The sequence below is a fragment of the Lissotriton helveticus genome, chromosome 3_1, assembly GCF_964261635.1.
Source record: "Lissotriton helveticus chromosome 3_1, aLisHel1.1, whole genome shotgun sequence".
Taxonomy (NCBI): domain Eukaryota; kingdom Metazoa; phylum Chordata; class Amphibia; order Caudata; family Salamandridae; genus Lissotriton; species Lissotriton helveticus.
In genome coordinates this window covers 1198015260-1198034471 of record NC_136061.1, presented here as the reverse complement: position 1 = coordinate 1198034471, position 19212 = coordinate 1198015260, and the positions used below count along the sequence as shown (strand labels likewise).

Sequence of the window (19212 nt, the reverse complement as noted above, 5' to 3'; positions counted from 1 at the left end):
CTATTTCGTTCCTCATTGATTGATTGTTTGCCCAAACATTGACTGTTTGGGAATTGGTTCTTTTTGGAGGTATTCCCTGTTTGCAAATATACGTAGGAAAATCTTTGCAAGTAGTGAAAGGGTAGGTAATGCGGACCTTTCTCCCCGTTGTAATCTGTCATGCCTATCTACTCCCCACTGATTGATGCACCTGTTTCACCCGGACCATTTACTAGAGATACGTCATCTGGCCCGACCAGAGAGCACCCCTAGTGAAAAGGACATATGCAATAATAACGAAGTGATCACTGTATCCTGTTAACAGAAACTTTAGCATGAAACAACCTGGAAAGAAAAGAATAGAAAAACGAAAATCAGTAGGCCACTGATGAACTTTTTATTAAATAACAAACAAAGAAACGATAACAATACGTAATGATAAAACCTATTATTGTCCTAGAAACAAGAAACGTTAGAAGTAAGCCTGTAATAAGAAACCTGAAAACATCGCCCCTCACTGCCCCAAAACCTGTCTGTCCCACCGCCTGCCACGGCCAAATAACGGCAAACTGGGAAAGATAGAAGTCAGCAGACATCCGCCCCATTCTAGAAACTCCCAAAGGGCAACAGGTTTTCGGCTACGCCCAGCCGGAAGCAACACATATAAGGCGGGTCCTGCTGCCACGCCTCGGCCAGGAGATCATCACGTAGGGTGTAGCCGGAGGAGAGGCCGAGGCCAGCGGGACCCGGCCAGGGGGATTGACAACGCTGAAGAGTTGCAGGGGGGGGAATGTCCGTGTCCTCGACCCTCCCCTCTCTCTCCCAGTCCGGCCGCGGTGGCCCTTGAGAGTTGCAGGTAGTCCCGCCACATTCTCTACCGGTCCGGCCACCAACGGCCGGGGCCGATGGGATCCGGCTGCAGCCGATAAACCAAGGAACCCGTTCATGGGGCCAGAGCAAGGGGCGTCCGGCCGACATCCACCGGAAGCCCGGCCCGAAGACGGACGGGACATTTCTTCTTTCTTCAATAATGGCTTTGACAACACTGGGGGGGATGTCTTGCACATGCCTCCGACCCCCCCCCCCCCTCGTCCTCATCGCCTGGTCCGGCCATAACAAATCTCAAGCGAGACGCCGTGGGGTGCACTGGGAGGGAGAGACGGTGCGAACAGGCCTCTCCCGCCTCCCCAGTGGAGGCTTCCCACCTGCACCCTCAGCGCTCCAGGCGCCCGGAAAAGGGTTCTTCCACTGTGGCGATGCTGCAACGTCTCGCCCGGCAGGGTGGAGCCCGTCCGCTCATTTGACCCCGCGATCGCCAGTAGCTACCGAACTCTCAAAATGGCGGTCGACCTGGCAAGAGCGGGCCCAGCATAAAGAAATGGCCCGGTCACTGGTTGACTCCACCACCGTAGTCCTCCACGACCTTGAAGATTCTAGAGGAGCCGCGGGAGTCTCCGACCCCCGCAGACACCCCCGATGGGGAATGACTGCCATGATCGCCCGTGGAGTGACGAAACTGTATCCGCGGGACGTCGGCGCTCCCATGCTGGCGCCAGCCTCACTTTGAATGACTAGAATCCTGCAGACCTCAGTTCCGGTGAAAGCACACTGTGACCCGGTAGGAAAAATTGTTGCACCCCCTCCCCTTTTTGACTGATAGTTCAAACCACCGATCCTTTCCTTTGCCCTTTTACCAGAACTTTGGACTGCCTCTCCCTCTTTTACATTTTCTAGAGAAAACAAAACATTAACCACTACATTAGCATAGCAGTTGACACCAGAACTGTTTTCAAATTGAAAACCAACAACATCTTCAACAGAATCCTTTTTGTTTCTGCTGTGACCCTGCTACAGCACAGGCATTGTCCCCAGCAGTAATTCTGCAATGCCGGTAAGTATAGCTGTGGTGCCTACTGGACTCACTCACCCCCGCGGCGCCCCACGCCGTTATTTGCTGGGCGGCAACTTACTAGACATCACCTTCGTGACATCCAGATTTCAGCGCTTTCTGCTGCCTTGGAACTATTCGCACAACAGACCGCTACTGACAATCCACCCCCCGGGACGCCCCACGCCGGATACCCAAATCAGTGCGGCACCCAGGCAACATCTTCTGAATTTTCATAATTTGAAAGAACTAGTAACATGTCCTCATCAGGAATTTCCTCATGAAAAGTCTGCAATGATGATTCTTGTAACTCTATGGTCTCCAAACATTCGATAAATTTGCCATCAAGAGATTGATCAAAAAAATCATTCAAGTCATCTCCTCCTTGTGAGAATATTTCATTATTGGTGCTGTCAATTTCAATAAATGTATTGGATAATTCAAACGAAATTGCCACGGTCTCTTCGTTGTTTAAATGTTTTTACTGTTTTTGTTTTGTTGTATATATTTATAAGTTATTAAAGTTTTATAATCCTACTACTTTGTTGGAGTACTATATATTTTTAATGTGACACATAAATGTAAAAACTTTGATGTACAAAGAGTCATCCCTGGAATCTTCCGCTTCAGGCTCGGTCCCCTCCCCAATCACAATACAGGATGGTTTTCAGATAGTAGGAACACGTGTGGTGTGACGGATCTCATCGGGTGTGGGCCTTGATCTACTATAACTCCTTTGAAGAGGGGTGATTCTTTACAGCTGGGGCCATAAACTACATCTGCAGGGCTAGCTGATAGCCTGGACAATCGGACACAGAGGAAGAGGAGTGTCAGAGGGTGCGGTAGTGAATAGGGCGAAAGGGAGGTGTCGGGCGGGCACAGAGTGTGATTCTCAGGGAAGAGCAGCGCAGATGGGGGGAGGTTTATTGCCCATGCATAAGACAGAGAGCGGGGGTGACCAGTGCCTGGGGAAGATGCTTGCGAGGGTGGGGAGCCATGCTACGAATCGACAGCGTGCAGAGAGTGGGTCTGGTCAAGGCATCTAAAATGGCTGCCGTGCACGACAAAAGTGTGGCATTTCAAAAAAGGCAAGATGGCGCAAACAATGTTTTTCAACACTTCATTTCCTTCGAATCGAACGTTAACAGACGTTGGTGCATATTACCAAAGTTAAGCGATATTTATCGCTAACGATGCTTACCAACGAATTTTTTACCGCTAAGCATCGTCAGAAATTATCGAAGATAAACCTTGCTATTATCAAGGTTTATCGCAAATGCGATAAAAAACGGCCGCAATGCATGAATATCGCTAAAAAGTCAGCGATATTCATGCATTACCGAGCTAATGCTCTTAGCCATGTTATCCACCTCCCATTGGATAACATGGCTAAGAACTGCTCAGGGCAGGTGTTAGTTTTTGGAGATATTCGCGCTTAGCGCGAATATCTCCAAAAGTTGGTAATAGGAGATAGATATCTTGCATGTTGTAATGCAAGTTATTGTGGTATATGGAACTCATACCATAATCTCTCAGGAAAGCAGAAACTGATCCTTTTGGGACCGCCTGAGAAGGCCTAGGGGGTGAGGGGTACTCTACTTTGCCCCCTTTTCACGTTCCGAACTATTTTATTTTACTCTCTTCTGTAATTACACAAAATAGCAGCGATAAGATGCATCAGAGACACACAGTGAGAGAAAGGAGGCCGGAGATGAAGAAGAGATGTCAAATACACATTGGAGATAATATAGTGGGAGAAGGGAAGTAAATATGAGTAAACTTACCATGTAACATAAAAATGTTGCACTCTATACTATAAGTCTCATTTTATACTACAATCACTTCGCTACAACCTCATAAATTAAAAATAAAAATGAATAATGTCTCAAACAATTTTTCATTTCTAAATATTAATTTATTCTTCTGAATTTTCTAAATTTGAAAGAACTAGTAACATGTCCTCATCAGGAATTTCCTCTTCAATCATCTCATCTGGAATCTCCTCATTAAAAGTCTGCAATGATGATTCTTGTAACTCTATGGTCTCCAAACATTCGATAAATTCGCCATCAACAGATTGATCAAAAAAATCATTCAAGTCATCTCCTCCTTGTGACAATATTTCATTATTGGTGCTCTCAATTTCAATCAATGTAGTGCATAATTCAAAAGAAATTGCCACGGTCTCTTCATTGTGAGCCATTTTATTTTGAAATTGCTTGCTGTAAATTGCAGAAAAAAATAATCACTTTCATTTATCGTTTTTAGTAATACATAATATAAAACTAACTTTATCAAGTATTTAGTATAACAGAAGGACTGCAAATAAATAACAGAAAACATTTTTCAAATTATCTTAAAGTGTACAACATAGTTCCCCTTACAAATTAACAACTCACCTTTTTAAAAGTAGGAGAAGTGTTAGTACTGTGTAAACCAAACACCAGAAATTCAGCACCAAAAATTCCTCACAAATGTACCTCAGACAGTAGTATCACAAAATGGCTGTGGTTTCCTCTCATTTGAGATATATACATAACCAATTAACTTTCATCACACACAAATACAAAACCAAAGTAACATTTTAATTGGTTCTAAATTTCAACACTTTCAAATGTGTTTTCCCCATGCAATTTTCCATAGGACATTTACATACGTCTACAGCCTGAATGGCTGAACGGAATTACACCAAACTTGGCAAAATGGTACATCAAACCTAAGAGGTCAGGGAGGATCTACTATGCCCCCTTATGGTCATTTGCCCCTTCGCTTTGGCCTCCTCTTGTCTCTCGATCCTACCGAGAGACAAGATGGCGGCCGCTACGGACTGTTTGGAATGTTTACAGACGCCGGAGAACCAATCAGCTTCGCAAAGCTCCGTAACGCGAAAAGTACGCGAAGCGGAGCGCTGTTACAGATATATATCTTTTTTTGAACGTTAATTTCTCAAAATCCACTGGAGCACATATATTGAGACCTAGCAAAGGCACATCGGGCTACCAGTCCCTAATATTTTGCCCAGTTTCGTGCAAATCCATTCAGCCGTTCGATTATTATTATTATTATTTTTTTTTGCCCCGCGGGGCCCTTTTAAAACCTCCACATCAAACCTAGGGGGTCAGCGAGGATCTACTATGCCCCCTTATGGTCATTTGCCCCTTCGCTTTGGCCTCCTCTTGTCTCTCGATCCTACCGAGAGACAAGATGGCGGCCGCTACGGACTGTTTGGAATGTTCACAGACGCCGGAGAACCAATCAGCTTCGCTTCACAAAGCTCCGTACCGCGAAAAGTCCGCGAACCGGAGCGCTGCCCGGTCCGCTGTTACAGATATATATCTTTTTTTGAACGTTAATTTCTCAAAATCCACTGAAGCACATATATTGAGACCTAGCAAAGGCACATCGGGCTACCAGTCCCTACAATTTTGCCAAGTTTTGTGGAAATCCATTCAGCCGTTCGGGCTAAAAGTGAGGCCAACCGCCCTATGGAAAACTCAATGTTAAAAACACGTTTTGGGACCCCCCTTTTTTCTCGGCCCCCCCTTGACGAACCCCCCCCAAATTTCCAGGGGCTGCTCCGAAACAAAATGTTCCATTTTCCAGAAAATTTCAGCCAATTCCGTCCACAAACGCCAAAGTTATTAGACATAGAATTTTCAAAAATCCATAGAGAAAAAATCCTAACTATATATACCTACTGGCGACCGCCAGTAGGTAATATATATATATATATATATATATATATATATATATATATATATATATATATATATATATATATATATATCTTCTATCTATATAAATAGAAATGTAACTGTTCGTTTGTTCAAAATCTCAAATCTCCAAAAGTTCTTCACCGATTGCTTTGGAAAGTTTGACACAATGTTGCATTCAAATACACGCATGTTTTTATATACAGAACGTTGGATTCAAATATGCTCGTGTCGAATACGCGCGTGTTTTTAATCGAAAGCACAAACAGACACATACAAATGTCAATGTGCGTTTGATAAAAATCTTAAATCTACAAAAGTTCTTCACCGATTGATTTGAAATTTTGACACAACGTTGAATTCGAATAAGCGCGTGTTTATATAGACACAACGTTGGATTAGAATACGCGTGTGTCAAATACGCGCGTGTTGTTAATTTAAAGGACGAACAGACCCTATCGATTGGGTAGCTGCGCAACAACTACAATAGACGCATAGAGACAATAGTCTATATATATTAGAATGGACAGTTGGTGTCAGGATGGCAGACCGGGAAGTGGGTAGAGGGAGGGGGGAGGATTTGGTTCACTTGGCAATATTAGGAAAGGACGCATAGAGACAAAAGTTTCGGCTTGCTCTTGTTGCTGGGAGGTCTCTCGTTTTGTTCCCTAAATTGGGTCATTTAAACCTGCTGAGTGGTGCCACGTGATCTGTGACATCATGAAGAGGTCCTGGTTTCTTATGCAGCGCCACCTTCCACACAGGAACGCATTTCTTGTGGCTAAGTGTTGTTGGCTACAAAAAACGAGTATTGCCCAAGAGTGTGCAGGGAGATGGGGCCACTTGGCACCCGGACTGGCCTTCTGTCCACTGTGTGAGTGCAAGAGAGTGCTAGCTGTCCACTCCCAGCCCCTTCCAGGAGCATTAGTGAAAGGCAGCCCTCGTTTCGTTTTTCTGGCCACCTTTGGGACATGTCCTTACTGACAGTACAATGAAAACTCTGAACCTACAAATCCCAGCATGCTCGATGACGTCAACTAAGCACAGGGCAGTCTCTGAGACAAAGCAGTCGGAGTTGTGTGGATTGTCACGTGTGACACTTTGAATCACTCCTCGTTGTACTGAACTTGCTGGGAGTTTTAAACTAGTCCTGGGCGGTAAATTCCGTTCCGCTCGCGGAATTTGGGTAATTTCGTATTCCGCAGAGAACGCGGAATTGCCAAAAAGTCCGCGATCCTTGGTTTCGCAAATTTTTTTGCTTGGTTGCGCTTTCAAAGTGCATGTTCGCAAGATATTTCACCCCGAGCATGCAAACAGTGTTCACGAACAGGAAAAAAGCATTGCGAATGGGCAGAACAAGCAATTCCGCGTGTTCGCAGAACTTTTGCGTACTCGCATAGATTTTTTACCGTTTTGCAGAGCTTTGCGCAGGCTGACTACGCAAATTCCGCCCACCTCTATTTTAAAGCCAAACTTGTAATCTACAAGTCCCACAACACAGAGTACTTTTGGATAAGTAGAACTGGTTGGTGCCACACGGAATATGGGGCAACTTGGCAGTTTATGGGCACAGCACAGATTTGCATATGGCTATGCACTGTCCCTATTAGAAACAAGGGTGAGTGTATACAGTACACTGCTGCCCTAGTATGTCTATTCAGGAAACCTACAGCAACAGAGAGTTAAAATTAAGTAGATTGCAGCAGGAAACAAGATAAAGGCATGCACTCACGTGTGCGCCCCTGCTCGTGCCCGAACCAATACTCCATCACTCCACAAAGTAATTCAACAGTTCACCTATAGTGCACGCGCTGTTTAGGCTCGACCTAAAAAGTGTTGCTTTGTGTATGCAACGTATGGGTTATATAAGATTAGAATTTGTGATGAGAGAATGTAAAATAGTCCCACATGCACTTCCCATGGAAGCGGAAGGACAGATGCAAACAGCCAATAGAAAGTGGGTGAGACTAAAATGCTCCTATGTGCTGATCCAGAATGTGACTGGTAATAAATCAAGGCAGTAAATACAAAGAAGCCAATGGAAAAAGGAGAGTGACGATGATAGTCCTGCCAAGATCTAAATGAGGCCCTAAGTTTTTTCAAGGGAAGGAGAATTGGTCGGACCAGGGAAGTCTATTAGACATTTTTGTTCCTAGGCTTGTTACATTTTGGTTTTAATGCCTCTATTCCCTCTTTTTTGTGAGTACTGCTTCAGACTTAACTGCATAAATGGAGATGTATAGAGCACTTAGGACTTCGAGTATGACGGACAGGATGCTCTATCAAAACCTGACGGTTATCCCATCCACTGTATTAGTGCAATAGATTATAATGCACTTTTTATTTGGTGTATGGGTCATCAGCCACATTTGTGATGTAGCACTCTGTCCACCATACTCTAACATGACCCATGCTTCCCGCAACTAAAGTCTACTTCTGCTAGACCTGATTCAAAAAATTGCATATTGGTGCCTTGTGGGGCTGTTCCCGCAGAGACACGATAGGCAAACACTTTTGTATCCTATGTATATAAAATGGACCCATATCAGACACATTAGCAACATGGAGACTTTAGTCAACATTTAGCAATGCTAAGCCTGGCTCCCAGGCAGGCCGTGGACAAGGTTCTGGTAAAACCATGTGAGATCAGCACATCCCATCAATAGAGCTCTTTGTCAGATGTTTAGCTTCCCTAAGCCTTCTGTTTACAAGTGCTTCCATTGAAAAGCCAGAGGCACCATCAATGGCCTGCATAATTGTGATTTAAATTGTCCTGTCGATATTTGCACTTTCGCTACAAAATCATTGACTGTTCTGTAATTTGTTCTTTTTAATTACTCTGGCAGATATACAAGCATCTGCCAGCCTCAAGAGGATTAATGAACTGTTAAACAATAGTCTCAGAGGCTTAAGGATTAGATCGCTTTGGAACTGCAATTAATTATGTTGTTTGGCAGAACTAGAAACGTGTCCTTTCCAATTTTTCTGAGCAGAGACTTTTGTAAACTGAAATGTGAAGGGGCTAATCGTGTTTCACTGTGCCTTTATCCCTTTAAACCAGAGCTGCCCAGTAATCACCTCCTTGACAATCTCACGCATTTACCGCCTTGGAAAATGTTCAATTTTATCTACATCTGTATGTTTGTGCTTTTTTGTATAGCCTTTTCAGTGAGGTATAGACTGAAAACCAAAAGCAGCCCTGGAAATGTTTTTTATTAATACAATTTTATTGGAATTCCACAAATAGCATAATATGAATAAAATTCCCCTTTGTTGATACCTTGGTCACCGTGATTGCAGTATACAATCATTCTAAAGATAATACAACAGCTCAGTGAGATAAGAAGGCCTTGGAAATGTTAATAGCACCCTACATTCAGGAGAAATTACCTTTGTTTTCCCCAGAAATTAATTAATGAACACCCACTTTGCTTACTTAAAAGACTGTCAAATATAAGCAGATGAAGTCGTTCATGTACCGGATCTGCCTTCTTGCACCATGGGGTCAATAGCGACCTGGCCTGAAGGACGCTATTGAAGGAGGGAGAGGGAATATGCACAGGAGTAGAAGTTGCTGTGTGAGGTGGAATGGTGAGCAAAACAAAGACGGACTGGAAGGCTACCCGAAATATTAACAGTGGCTGTGATTAATTCAAGCCTTCCACTTACAAATATTGTGTTTTCTTCATGGTAGCAGAGGCCTGCATGGAAGGATGTACCAGGGCACATTGAAGGTGCCATGAAGAAAAGGATGCTTGACAATTGCACTGAGGCATCAAAAGATTCTGGGAGGAGAAGTCTGGTTACAACATGCATTGGGGAAGAGGGTAGACCATAATTGTACAAATGTTGATGGAAATTAATTTACATGGACCCAAATAGGAATTCTGGCAGATCACCCCATTTCGACAACTCCCAAGATGTTACTGTTGCCCAACTCAATGGTGCTCATTAAACTACCTTTGGATAGATGCCGGGAGGGCTCATCCCCACCCATAATCAAATATAGGACATGCCAGTTAGGTAGAAGAGTCTCTCAAAGGACAGAAATAATTGGAGCCTGCTATAGAATTCCTGAGTGTCACCTAGTGAGTTCAGTTCCTCTCTACCCAGGCATTGCTGACTTAGTCCTATACTTGTATGTACACATTTACGTTAGAGGTGTCTGACAGGGCGCACTTCCATGGGCTCAGTTACACTGACACCAGGGCAAACGTAAAACTGAGGTTACTGTGTCTCCCCTGAGCCAAGCAGGAGCTGCATCCAGAAGGATCAGAGCAAGCAGAGAGAAGCGGTGAGTGATGTGACTGGGCAGAGATTGGCATTCAAGCAGGTTGACATAGTGAGCAAGGGAAGGGATAGTAGAGAAGACTGGAAGAGAGCAAACAGAGAGTGGGGACAAGAAGAGTAGATCAAAACAGCAGGCAAGGAGTGTTTAACAGCATGAGAGCTCTTCAGCATCAGAGCCAGATGGCAAGCCAGCAGACAGTATGTAAATTCTGGAAACAGCTGCGATTCTAGAGTAGGATGTTTTGTGACAATCAGAACGTTCGTGCACCCAGAAGCACCTTATCAGGATTCATTCTTTTTCTGGGAAGGCATGTGGCGGGTGGCGGTTAGGGTCCCTGGGTGGGAGACTGATGGACAATACTATAGGTGGCATGTTTCTATCGCAAACTGAATCCATGATAGCAATAACAATACATGTACTACTGTTTTTAATGATGGTCCTTTAATGTAAAATGCTGCGTGCAGACCCATATCATAGTGGGCAGCTGATTCAAGCAATGGCTGAAGGGATCCTACTGAAACAGGTGAATGATTGAAGTGGTCTGGCCCAAAGCCCACAATCTGTGTATGTACTCAGCAAGAGGTTTTGGCTTATGCCATTGCCTGACCTAATATTGAGGCTCCCACAAGCCACATACACTCACTGTAGCAACCATACACAATTCGCAAGATAACATGAAAGAGGTTCTGAAGTACAACATACTGCTACATTGAAAAGCAAAGGCAAGGTACAAAAAATACAAAATCTTCAGCGCAAGCAGGACGATCACTTTTGTATTTTACAGAGCAGCAGGAAAGAAGAATATGCTGTGTTATAACAGTTTCCAGCCCCGAAACCAATACTCACCCTCTCACTGCAGATAATGCAATTCTGTTTTCAAGAATCCAAGGCCCTGATTTGTTGTGCATCATTGTTTGTCTCCCAGGGTGGTGGAGGACATTATGTCTGCATGCATTACATCTGACGCACAGAGGACTGCCATATTTAGAGATTACCACTGGTCCATCAGTGGGGACCTCTCTGCCCTTTACAGCAGTTCCTCTGAAGGTGTAAAATATTTGGCCACCATGAGTTTTGATAGCCATCCACCAAGCCTTTTGTTTTTCTAAAACAAACTCCCAAACTCGAAGTTTGTTTTTGAAAAACAAATAACCAATAACTCCCTTGCCGAGGGATTTTTTTCCATGGATGGTGTGGTTAGCATTAATCACTTTTTTTTCATCACCATCAGGTTTTAATTGGTGGTGATGGGGGAAAAGGGTATTAGCCCTAAATTGGGGCAGGCGGGTAACACCCTTACTCTGACAGCCAGCACTCCATCAGGTGGCCAGAGTAAACCTTCTGTTGATGGAGCCAACAGGGGCACCTCCAACCAAAAACCGATGATCCGCTTGACTTACATTGGGCAGGGGGACCCAGAGTTTACGGACTGAGTACCCTGTCACATTTGTGATAAAGTACCCTATCTGCCAAAATCAGTCCCCAAATGATGAACAACAACAAAAGGCCTTTACTAAATGCTGACTGCATGGGACCTTATATAAATAAGTAGGTGTACTGAGCATGTTCCAGCAGACTGTTCCAGCTGGCACTCAGTAAAGATGAGCATGTAGAGTACTGTGCCACAGGGAAAAGCTGAAAACCTTATGCTTAGAAAAGGAGGCTGTGCTTTACAATCATGAATGCTACAAATAGCGACTGCCATGAGTTCCTAGAAGAGATGTTGTAGGCACTACAGGCACAGTTCGAGTAGAAATATTGAGGGATGGGAATTTTACCTCAGCATTGGCAAAAGATGCACCGGGCAGTTTAATACGCTTCCGTACCGTTATGTTTTCATATTTCTTAGTAATGCATTCTTCCTGCCTGAGAACCAGGAGGTTGCGCGTGGCTCAGCGGGATGCAACTAGTACTCATACAGTCAAATACGTACTAAACATAGTCGCTAACCAAGCACAGCTACAGGCAGCATAGACTTGGATGTGTCTGTTAGCATTGTTTTTAGGTAGACGTAAGAAATACGTAATATTAGTTAAGCCAAACAAAGACATGTAGGGAATGCTGGAACTGCTTAAGTGTCATGTAGCAACACAAGAGAAAGTCTTAGGAGGCAGAATCGCAAGACTGATGGTGATCTTTATGTCCATCAGCTAGTTGAGGCTCAAACAGGACATAAAGAATCCAAACATCTGGAAGTGTTCCATGTTCCCTCCTTATATCTGTAACATGTATGTGTGTATGTAACCGAGCTTATAAAGCACATGGTCCCCGCGCTATAGTATCAGCCTACTGCAGCCTCCCTTGCCATCATATATCCAATTCCCCAGAGGTCGGGTCGGATTGTATGGGGTTAGCAGGTTCAAAAGATAACGGGGCCCTTTCCACTGTGTGATCCGATGACTAACACATAGGGCTATGAACTGCACTCGTTCTTTAACTGGCAGCCAGTGTAGCGTCTCCAGAGTTTTCTTAGAGAGAGCTCTCTTAGGCAGCATCAGCACATGACAGGCTGCCGGATTCTGTATGCGCTGAAGCCTCTGGATGCACCTCAGATTTGCCCCCAAATAGAGGGCATTACCATAGTCCAGCCTCGTAGTAACCAAGGCATGGACTAAGGACTTCCTAGCTGTTGTAGGTAATAAGTCCAGAGTCTTTCTGAGGCCCGTAGGATACCAAAACAGGTGCCCGCAACACGTCTAGTGTGGTACTCGAGCAATATTTTAGAGTCCAGCCATACCCCAAGATTCCTAACTTGTTCACTAGGTGAGGGTAGGGGGCCAAGCGTCTGAGGCCACCACGCTGAAGTCCAGACTGACGGCGCCTTCCCAACAATCAGCACCTCGGTTTTATCACCGTTTAATCTGAGACAGTTGCTGGCCATCCAGACCAGCAGTTCTTGTAAACAGGAGGTGAAATTACTGGCTGCACTCTCAGCTGGCTGTGCCAAAACCACAACCAGCTGAGTGTCGTCTGCATATGACACAACTTCCACCCCATAATTATCGGTGACCTCTGCCACTGGCGCCACATAAAGATTAAAAAGGGTCGGGTTGAGGCTGGACCCTAGAGGGACCCTTGTTTCAGGCTTATAGCTTTTTACCTATAAGGTCCCCGTGCTACTTGGAAACTATGGTCATGGAGAAACTATTCCAGCCATTTCCACGCCTTACCAGCCACTCCTCCCCTTTTTAGACACTGCAGCAAAGTGGGATGCGCTACAGTGTCGAATGCGGCACTTAAGTAAAGTAGAATTAGTGCCGCCATTTGACCCTCTTCCACGTGTCTGCGAAGAGTCTCCGTGGAGAAAAGCAAAGCCGACTCCTTCGAGTGGAGTGCTCGGAAGCCAGATTGCGTGGGATGGAGCAGCTTATGAGTGTCAATATGGGCCGTCAGTTGTTGATGAACCACCTTCTCCGCAATCTTGGCGAAGTAGGGTAAAAGCAAAATAGCGCGCAGGTTATTTAGCTGCTCCATACAGATATTCAGCTTTTTTTTTTCAAAAGGAGCACCACTGCCTCCTTCCAAGTTTTCAGTACCCTGCCTGCGCTGAAGGAGAGTTCTAGCAAATGTCTGATATATGGCTCGAAAGTCTCAGTACTACCTTGTAATAATCCAGGAAAAAGATTGGCTTAAAAGATGATTTATTGTTCAGCACAGCCTCAAGTCCTAGCACAGCAGTGTCCAGGTTACAACTGACAAACAGTGCAGAATGCTGTGTGAGGAAAGCTCTGTTAAGAATACAGAACATAAGAGGAAACATAATATGGCACATGCAGTTAAAGGGAAAGGGTTAAGGATAACATAATACTTCAGCTATACAGAATATAACATACCTCTTAAGACTTTAGCTGGTGCAGGGTCTGTAGGCGAGCCAGATTAGATACTAGTTGCTATCTTGCTCAGCGTATCCCGAGCTGGGACCCTAAAAGCCACCAGACAGTCTGTCTCAGTTATGCTACTAGGTGTCCCATCTATCCCATGCCCATCCCTGGCTTCCACAGAGAAGGTGGAATAGATCCTTTCCACCTTATTAGCAAAAAACTCTGCCACCTGATTGCAGGATACCACTGATCCTGTCACAGGTGCCTCTATGCTAGATAAAGAGGATATTTCTTTGTAGACCAAGAACAGCTCCTTGACTGAGCTGCGCCTAATTAGGGCGTGATATCCCGTACGGCTGGCTTTATATTCAGTCTCGTTTATTAGCGTCTCTTAAGGCCCTTACATGCTGTCTTCGTCTCCCTCAACTCCACACCAAACCATGGGGCAGATTTCATCCGTCTCTCTGGCCCTTTACTAGACCAGGGTGCCGTGCTATCAAGTGCCTCCAGAATACGCCTATCTAGGGCCTCACAGGCTGATTCTATCTCCAGCCCACCCGGAGGTCCCTCGCGCACCAGGGCCATGTGAAACTTCTCAGAAGAGAAGCCTGCCCATCTCCTCTGCCTCCCCTTAACTCCCACCTTCAACAGTATTTTATCTGCTGTTCCCATTACCCTAAAGGGGATCAGGAAGTGGTCGGACCATATGACAGGTACCGGGGGTTCAATTTCTAGAGTTTCCCAGTTAACAAAAATTGGGTCAAGTAAATGGCCCAACTGATGAGTAGGGGGCTCAGATTTTAACAGCATCTGCAGAGCTGCTAATTCTGGATGGAGCTCCTTGGCCACTACATTGGAGACATCATCCAGATGCAGATTCAAATCCCCCAGCAGAAGTAGCTTCTCATATCTGAGGGCAGGCTGTATTAAGCTTTCAATAAGACTTTCCGCAAATTGCGTTGCGCCTCCAGGGGGTATATAAACTAAGAATCCCTTAATAACATAGTTATTAGAGACAGTGACAGAGAAAAAGCCTGCTTCACTGTCTACAATATCAGCCGGCTCTAAAGTGCACTGTATATTGTGTTTGTAAATTATGGCAATCCCCCCTCCCCTCCCTGTGGGTCTGTCTATTCTACAAATTCCATAGACACGGGGAAGTGCCTCTAAATTTTCCGGGGCCGACTTCTCATCAAGCCATGTTTCTGTGAGGAAGAGTATTTCTACCTGACTATCCACCAGATAGTTATAGATATCTCAACTCTATGCTTCCTTAGCGATCTACAATTGATTGGGGCACAGCTCAGTAACTGCCCAAGGTCCCTGGTCTTCAAATGGGGATTGACCGTAAAGGGACAATGCCTGCATCTCATATTGTTCTTCTCAAGCTTCTCTGGGTTCATACTGTGTTTGCAGTAATCCTCCACCCTAGTACATAGAGGAAATAGTTCCTGTCGAGCATACTGCTTTCCTACCTCGAAACCTGCAGGGGTTCTGGCCCTGGGCCCCGGCCGGCCATGGAAGGGCGCAGACGGGCTTGCCTTCAGTGCGCCAGCGGTGAGCCCTCTGCGTGCGTCTGCTGCGCGGTCGCTGGGGCATGTGAGCTTTATACCGGATCTCGCCTGCGACTAGAGCGCTAACCGCAGTAGGCGGAAGTGCCTGGCTCTCCCTACCCCACCCTCCGTGCAACGGTACTAGCTACCGCGTCAGACCAGGGCGGGAAGTACACAGCACCGAGCTCAGGCCTCCGGGCTAGGGTGAGTATTCACAGTACCCCCCTAATCCTTCCCAGCGTCCCCGTGAGCAGTTTCCAGGCTCCTCCACCCTGAAAGTTGAAATGGTTTTAAAAGCAAAACGCTAAAAAAATAATGGCACTGGAAACCTGTGCGGCCGTACAAACGATTCGGGAGGACACTGCCACCGCCCTCCTTCTTTGCAGCGCCGCCGCCAGCCCAAGCGACCTTTATGCCAGATCTCACCTGCGACTAGAGCGCTAACCGCAGTAGGCAGAAGTGCCTGGCTCTCCCTACCCTGCCCTCCACGGAACGGTACTAGCTACCACGTCGGACCAGGGCGGGAAGGACACCACCGAGCTCAGGCCTCCGCGCCTGAGTGAGTATTCCCAGTACCCACCTAATCCTTCCCAGTGTCCCCGTGAGCAGTTTCCAGGCTCCTCCACCCTGAAAGTTAAAATGCAGAAGAAATGGTTTTAAAATCAAAACGCTAAAAAAACTAATGGCACTGGGAACATGTGCAGCCGTACAAACGATTCAGGAGGGCACTGCCACCGCCCTCCTTCTTCGTAGCGCCGCCGACAGCCCAAGCGACCTTTATGCCGGATATCGCCTGTGACTAGAGCTCTAACCGCAGTAGGCGGAAGTGCCTGGCTGTCCCTACTATGCCCTCCGCGCAACGGTACTAGCTACCGCGTCGGACCAGGGCGGGAAGGACACAGCACCAAGCTCAGGCCTCCGCGCTAGGGTGAGTATTCACAGTTCCCCCCTAATCCTTCCCAGCGCCCCCGTTAGCAGTTTCCAGGCTCCTCCACCCCGAAAGTTAAAATGCAGAAGAAATTGTTTTAAAAGCTAAAAAAAAAATTGGCACTGGGAACCTGTGCGGCCGTACAAACCATTCAGGAGGACACTGCCACCGCCCTCCTTCTTCGCTGTCTGTGAATGCAAGTTGAACTCACAATCACAAATAACTTAGTGAACTATGCTGATCATCAGTAGATTCAAGTCTTATTCTTGAAATACTTGTCATCTGAACCAGTGATTATCCTGCTTCATCAGATTAGAAATAAATACTTTTGTATTTTATATTTGTTGCCAATTTTAGAAAGTTTGTCACAACTTTTCTTCCTTGTCTTCTCATGGGTAACCTGAAGGTTATTCCTAACAGAATGGTCATTGGCAGAAAGTGGGGCATAGTGGATTTTGTGTTATCTCTTATGCATACTAACTAGACAGCAATATAATCCTCATCTCTTTTCTTCCCTTTCAGACCTCATATACCAGTAAGCAAACTGGTAGTTTCGGAGTCCTATGACATGTATATTAGTAGAAGCTTCCAAGTAACAAAAGAAATTCTAAGTGAATGTAAAGGCAAAGGTAAGTAAATAAGGTCTGTAAAATATTGCCTACCACCCACTGGTTTGCATGTATTCCATTAACAGAGGAGTCTTTGCTATATTTCCCTTTTGGCTTCTTATGGAAAAGCGAAACCTTTGATAAATTCCATGGGATACTTGCGTGCTAATTTTCTAGAGGTCACTGTTGTAAATAATCTGTAATCTAGATCCCTCCCAGTGAAGACATCTATTTGTAATGGAAACCTGGCCCACTAACGAGTCAAATCTCTATTTAGGAGCTGCATTCCCTGACAGGTATACAATTATGGATTTCTCAGACCCCTTCTTAGAGGGTGTGGTTTAACTGTTGCAGGAAGACAACAACGCAAGGGTCAGGCGAGGGAGCAGGGTAAATTTACAAACCCTAATAGAATCTTGGAGGGCGCAGGCAGGGTTGCGTTTTGGCCCCCACATTGTTTTCATTGTACATAAACGATGTAGTGAATAGGCTTGATACAGACAGCTGTGATTCACCCATAGTGGCAGGCAAGAGAGTGCCCGCTTTGCTTTTTGAGGACTACACCGTTGATCTCCAAATCATTTAAAGGCTTGCAACAGATTATGAACGATTTTACTAACTTTTACAAAGAACTTGGGTTGGAGCTCAACAGCTCTAAAACACAATGTATGATATTTAATCCCCCAAAATCCCAAAATTACTAATGCAAGCTGCATGCCAACAATGAACTCATAGAACAGGTTTTTTATTTCGACTACCTAGGGATAGGACTAACCCCAAACCTCGACTGGTCCATGCAGGTTAAAAAATCTCATTGCTGTATCTTACCACAAGATTTTTAAAGATTTTTAATAAAACTAGTTCAAGGAGAGCTGCCCCTGCCCTTGAGATATATAATGTGAAGGCACTGGGAGCTGTCTTGTATGGTTCGGAGTTCTGGGGTCATGCAAATTGTAACATCCTAACATCAGCAGAAAATAGTTTCATAAGGTCCCTTTTTGCTCTTCCAAAGCACTCGTCCCTGAATGCATTGCTCCTTGACATGGCACACAGGAATATGTCATGGAAAGTTGAGCTCAGGCCCTTTCTCTATTGGCATACACTCTGGACCTTGTCCGCCTTAGGAGCATTTGGGGAACCCAGTAGGGGCAACCTGGCCACGTCTGGTGCTCACAAATTACCATGGCTAATGCATGTAAGAATCACACTAAGGAAGTTGGGGTTGGAGACTATCTGGGCAAGGTAGAGGAATCTAACTCCATCTCTAAAATGACTATCAAATCAACCTACGGGGAGTGAGTGTATATATATATATATATATATATATTCACTGAAAAAACCATAGGTTATAGACCATATATAGTTAGGAATTAGCATTTAGAAAACCTTATTTTACTCACACAAAACCATTGAAATTCCATAAATAGTTAGTTGCACTAACTATATATCGCGCACCCGCAATCCACTGCTGATGATGTCACATATTACATCATTCATGACATGGTCAGTGACATCACTGATGACATCACTGATGACATCTCAAATGACATCACTGATGACATCACTGATGACATCATCCAGTGACTGTGTGTTTCTGTAAAGTTTAAATATGTTTTACATATTGAAGAATGAGTAGATGTAGAAGTGTCTGGATGAAGGATTTAGTAGGTGCGTGACTGACTGTATGAGTGAGTGATTAAATGTGTCTCACTGAGTGCATGGGTTAGTGACTAAACTGTCTTAATTTGTGCATCATTATGTCTGTTGTTCTGTAAACTGCTGCATGTGTTGATCAGTAGCTATATGAGTAACTATATGGGTTATTGATTGATTGCCCAAGTATTTGTATGGGAGACTGAGTGTGTGTGTGGCTGGCTGGGAGGTGTGTGACTCTGTGCAGATCAATGTGTACTTGTATCAATGATTGTATAAGAGAGTAATTATGTGTTAGTATATGTTTCAAAATGTAAGGTGCTCTATGTTTAACTATATAGATTAGAAAATGGAAGTGTGATTGATTCTTTACAGGACTGACTAGGTGTGTGAGTAACTCCATGGATGAGTGACAGAGTGTGAGAGTCTGTATAGGTGTATGAGTGCATATGATAGTGTTGTAAAGATGAGTGATTGTATGTATGAATGATTGTATGGGTAAATGAGTGAATGTGTGTGTAAACATAGGAATCACTGAGTGCGTATGTAGTAACTAGTATTGGTGTGTCAATGGTTTCAAAAATTATACTCTGTATTTAACACTGGGTGTAACAGAGGTTATATTAAAGTGTGAGGAGATGCATTGTATTGTCACATGAATGATATCATCAGTGATGTGGTCATTGATGTCAAATGAGATGTCATCAGTGATGTCATCAGTGATGTCATTTGAGATGTCATCAGTGATGTCATCAGTGATGTCACTGACCATGTCATG

General features: G+C 44.7%; 1 protein-coding gene across 1 annotated transcript in view; it reads left to right on the top strand.

The window, feature by feature from the left end:
• UBASH3B (ubiquitin associated and SH3 domain containing B) overlaps nucleotides 1-19212 on the top strand; it is a 764382-nt gene that overhangs the window by 678861 nt on the left and 66309 nt on the right. Inside the window, exon 12 of the mRNA XM_078681838.1 lies at nucleotides 16696-16802. Coding sequence (XP_078537964.1) covers nucleotides 16696-16802 — 107 coding nt within the window. The remainder of the gene's footprint in view (nucleotides 1-16695; nucleotides 16803-19212) is intronic.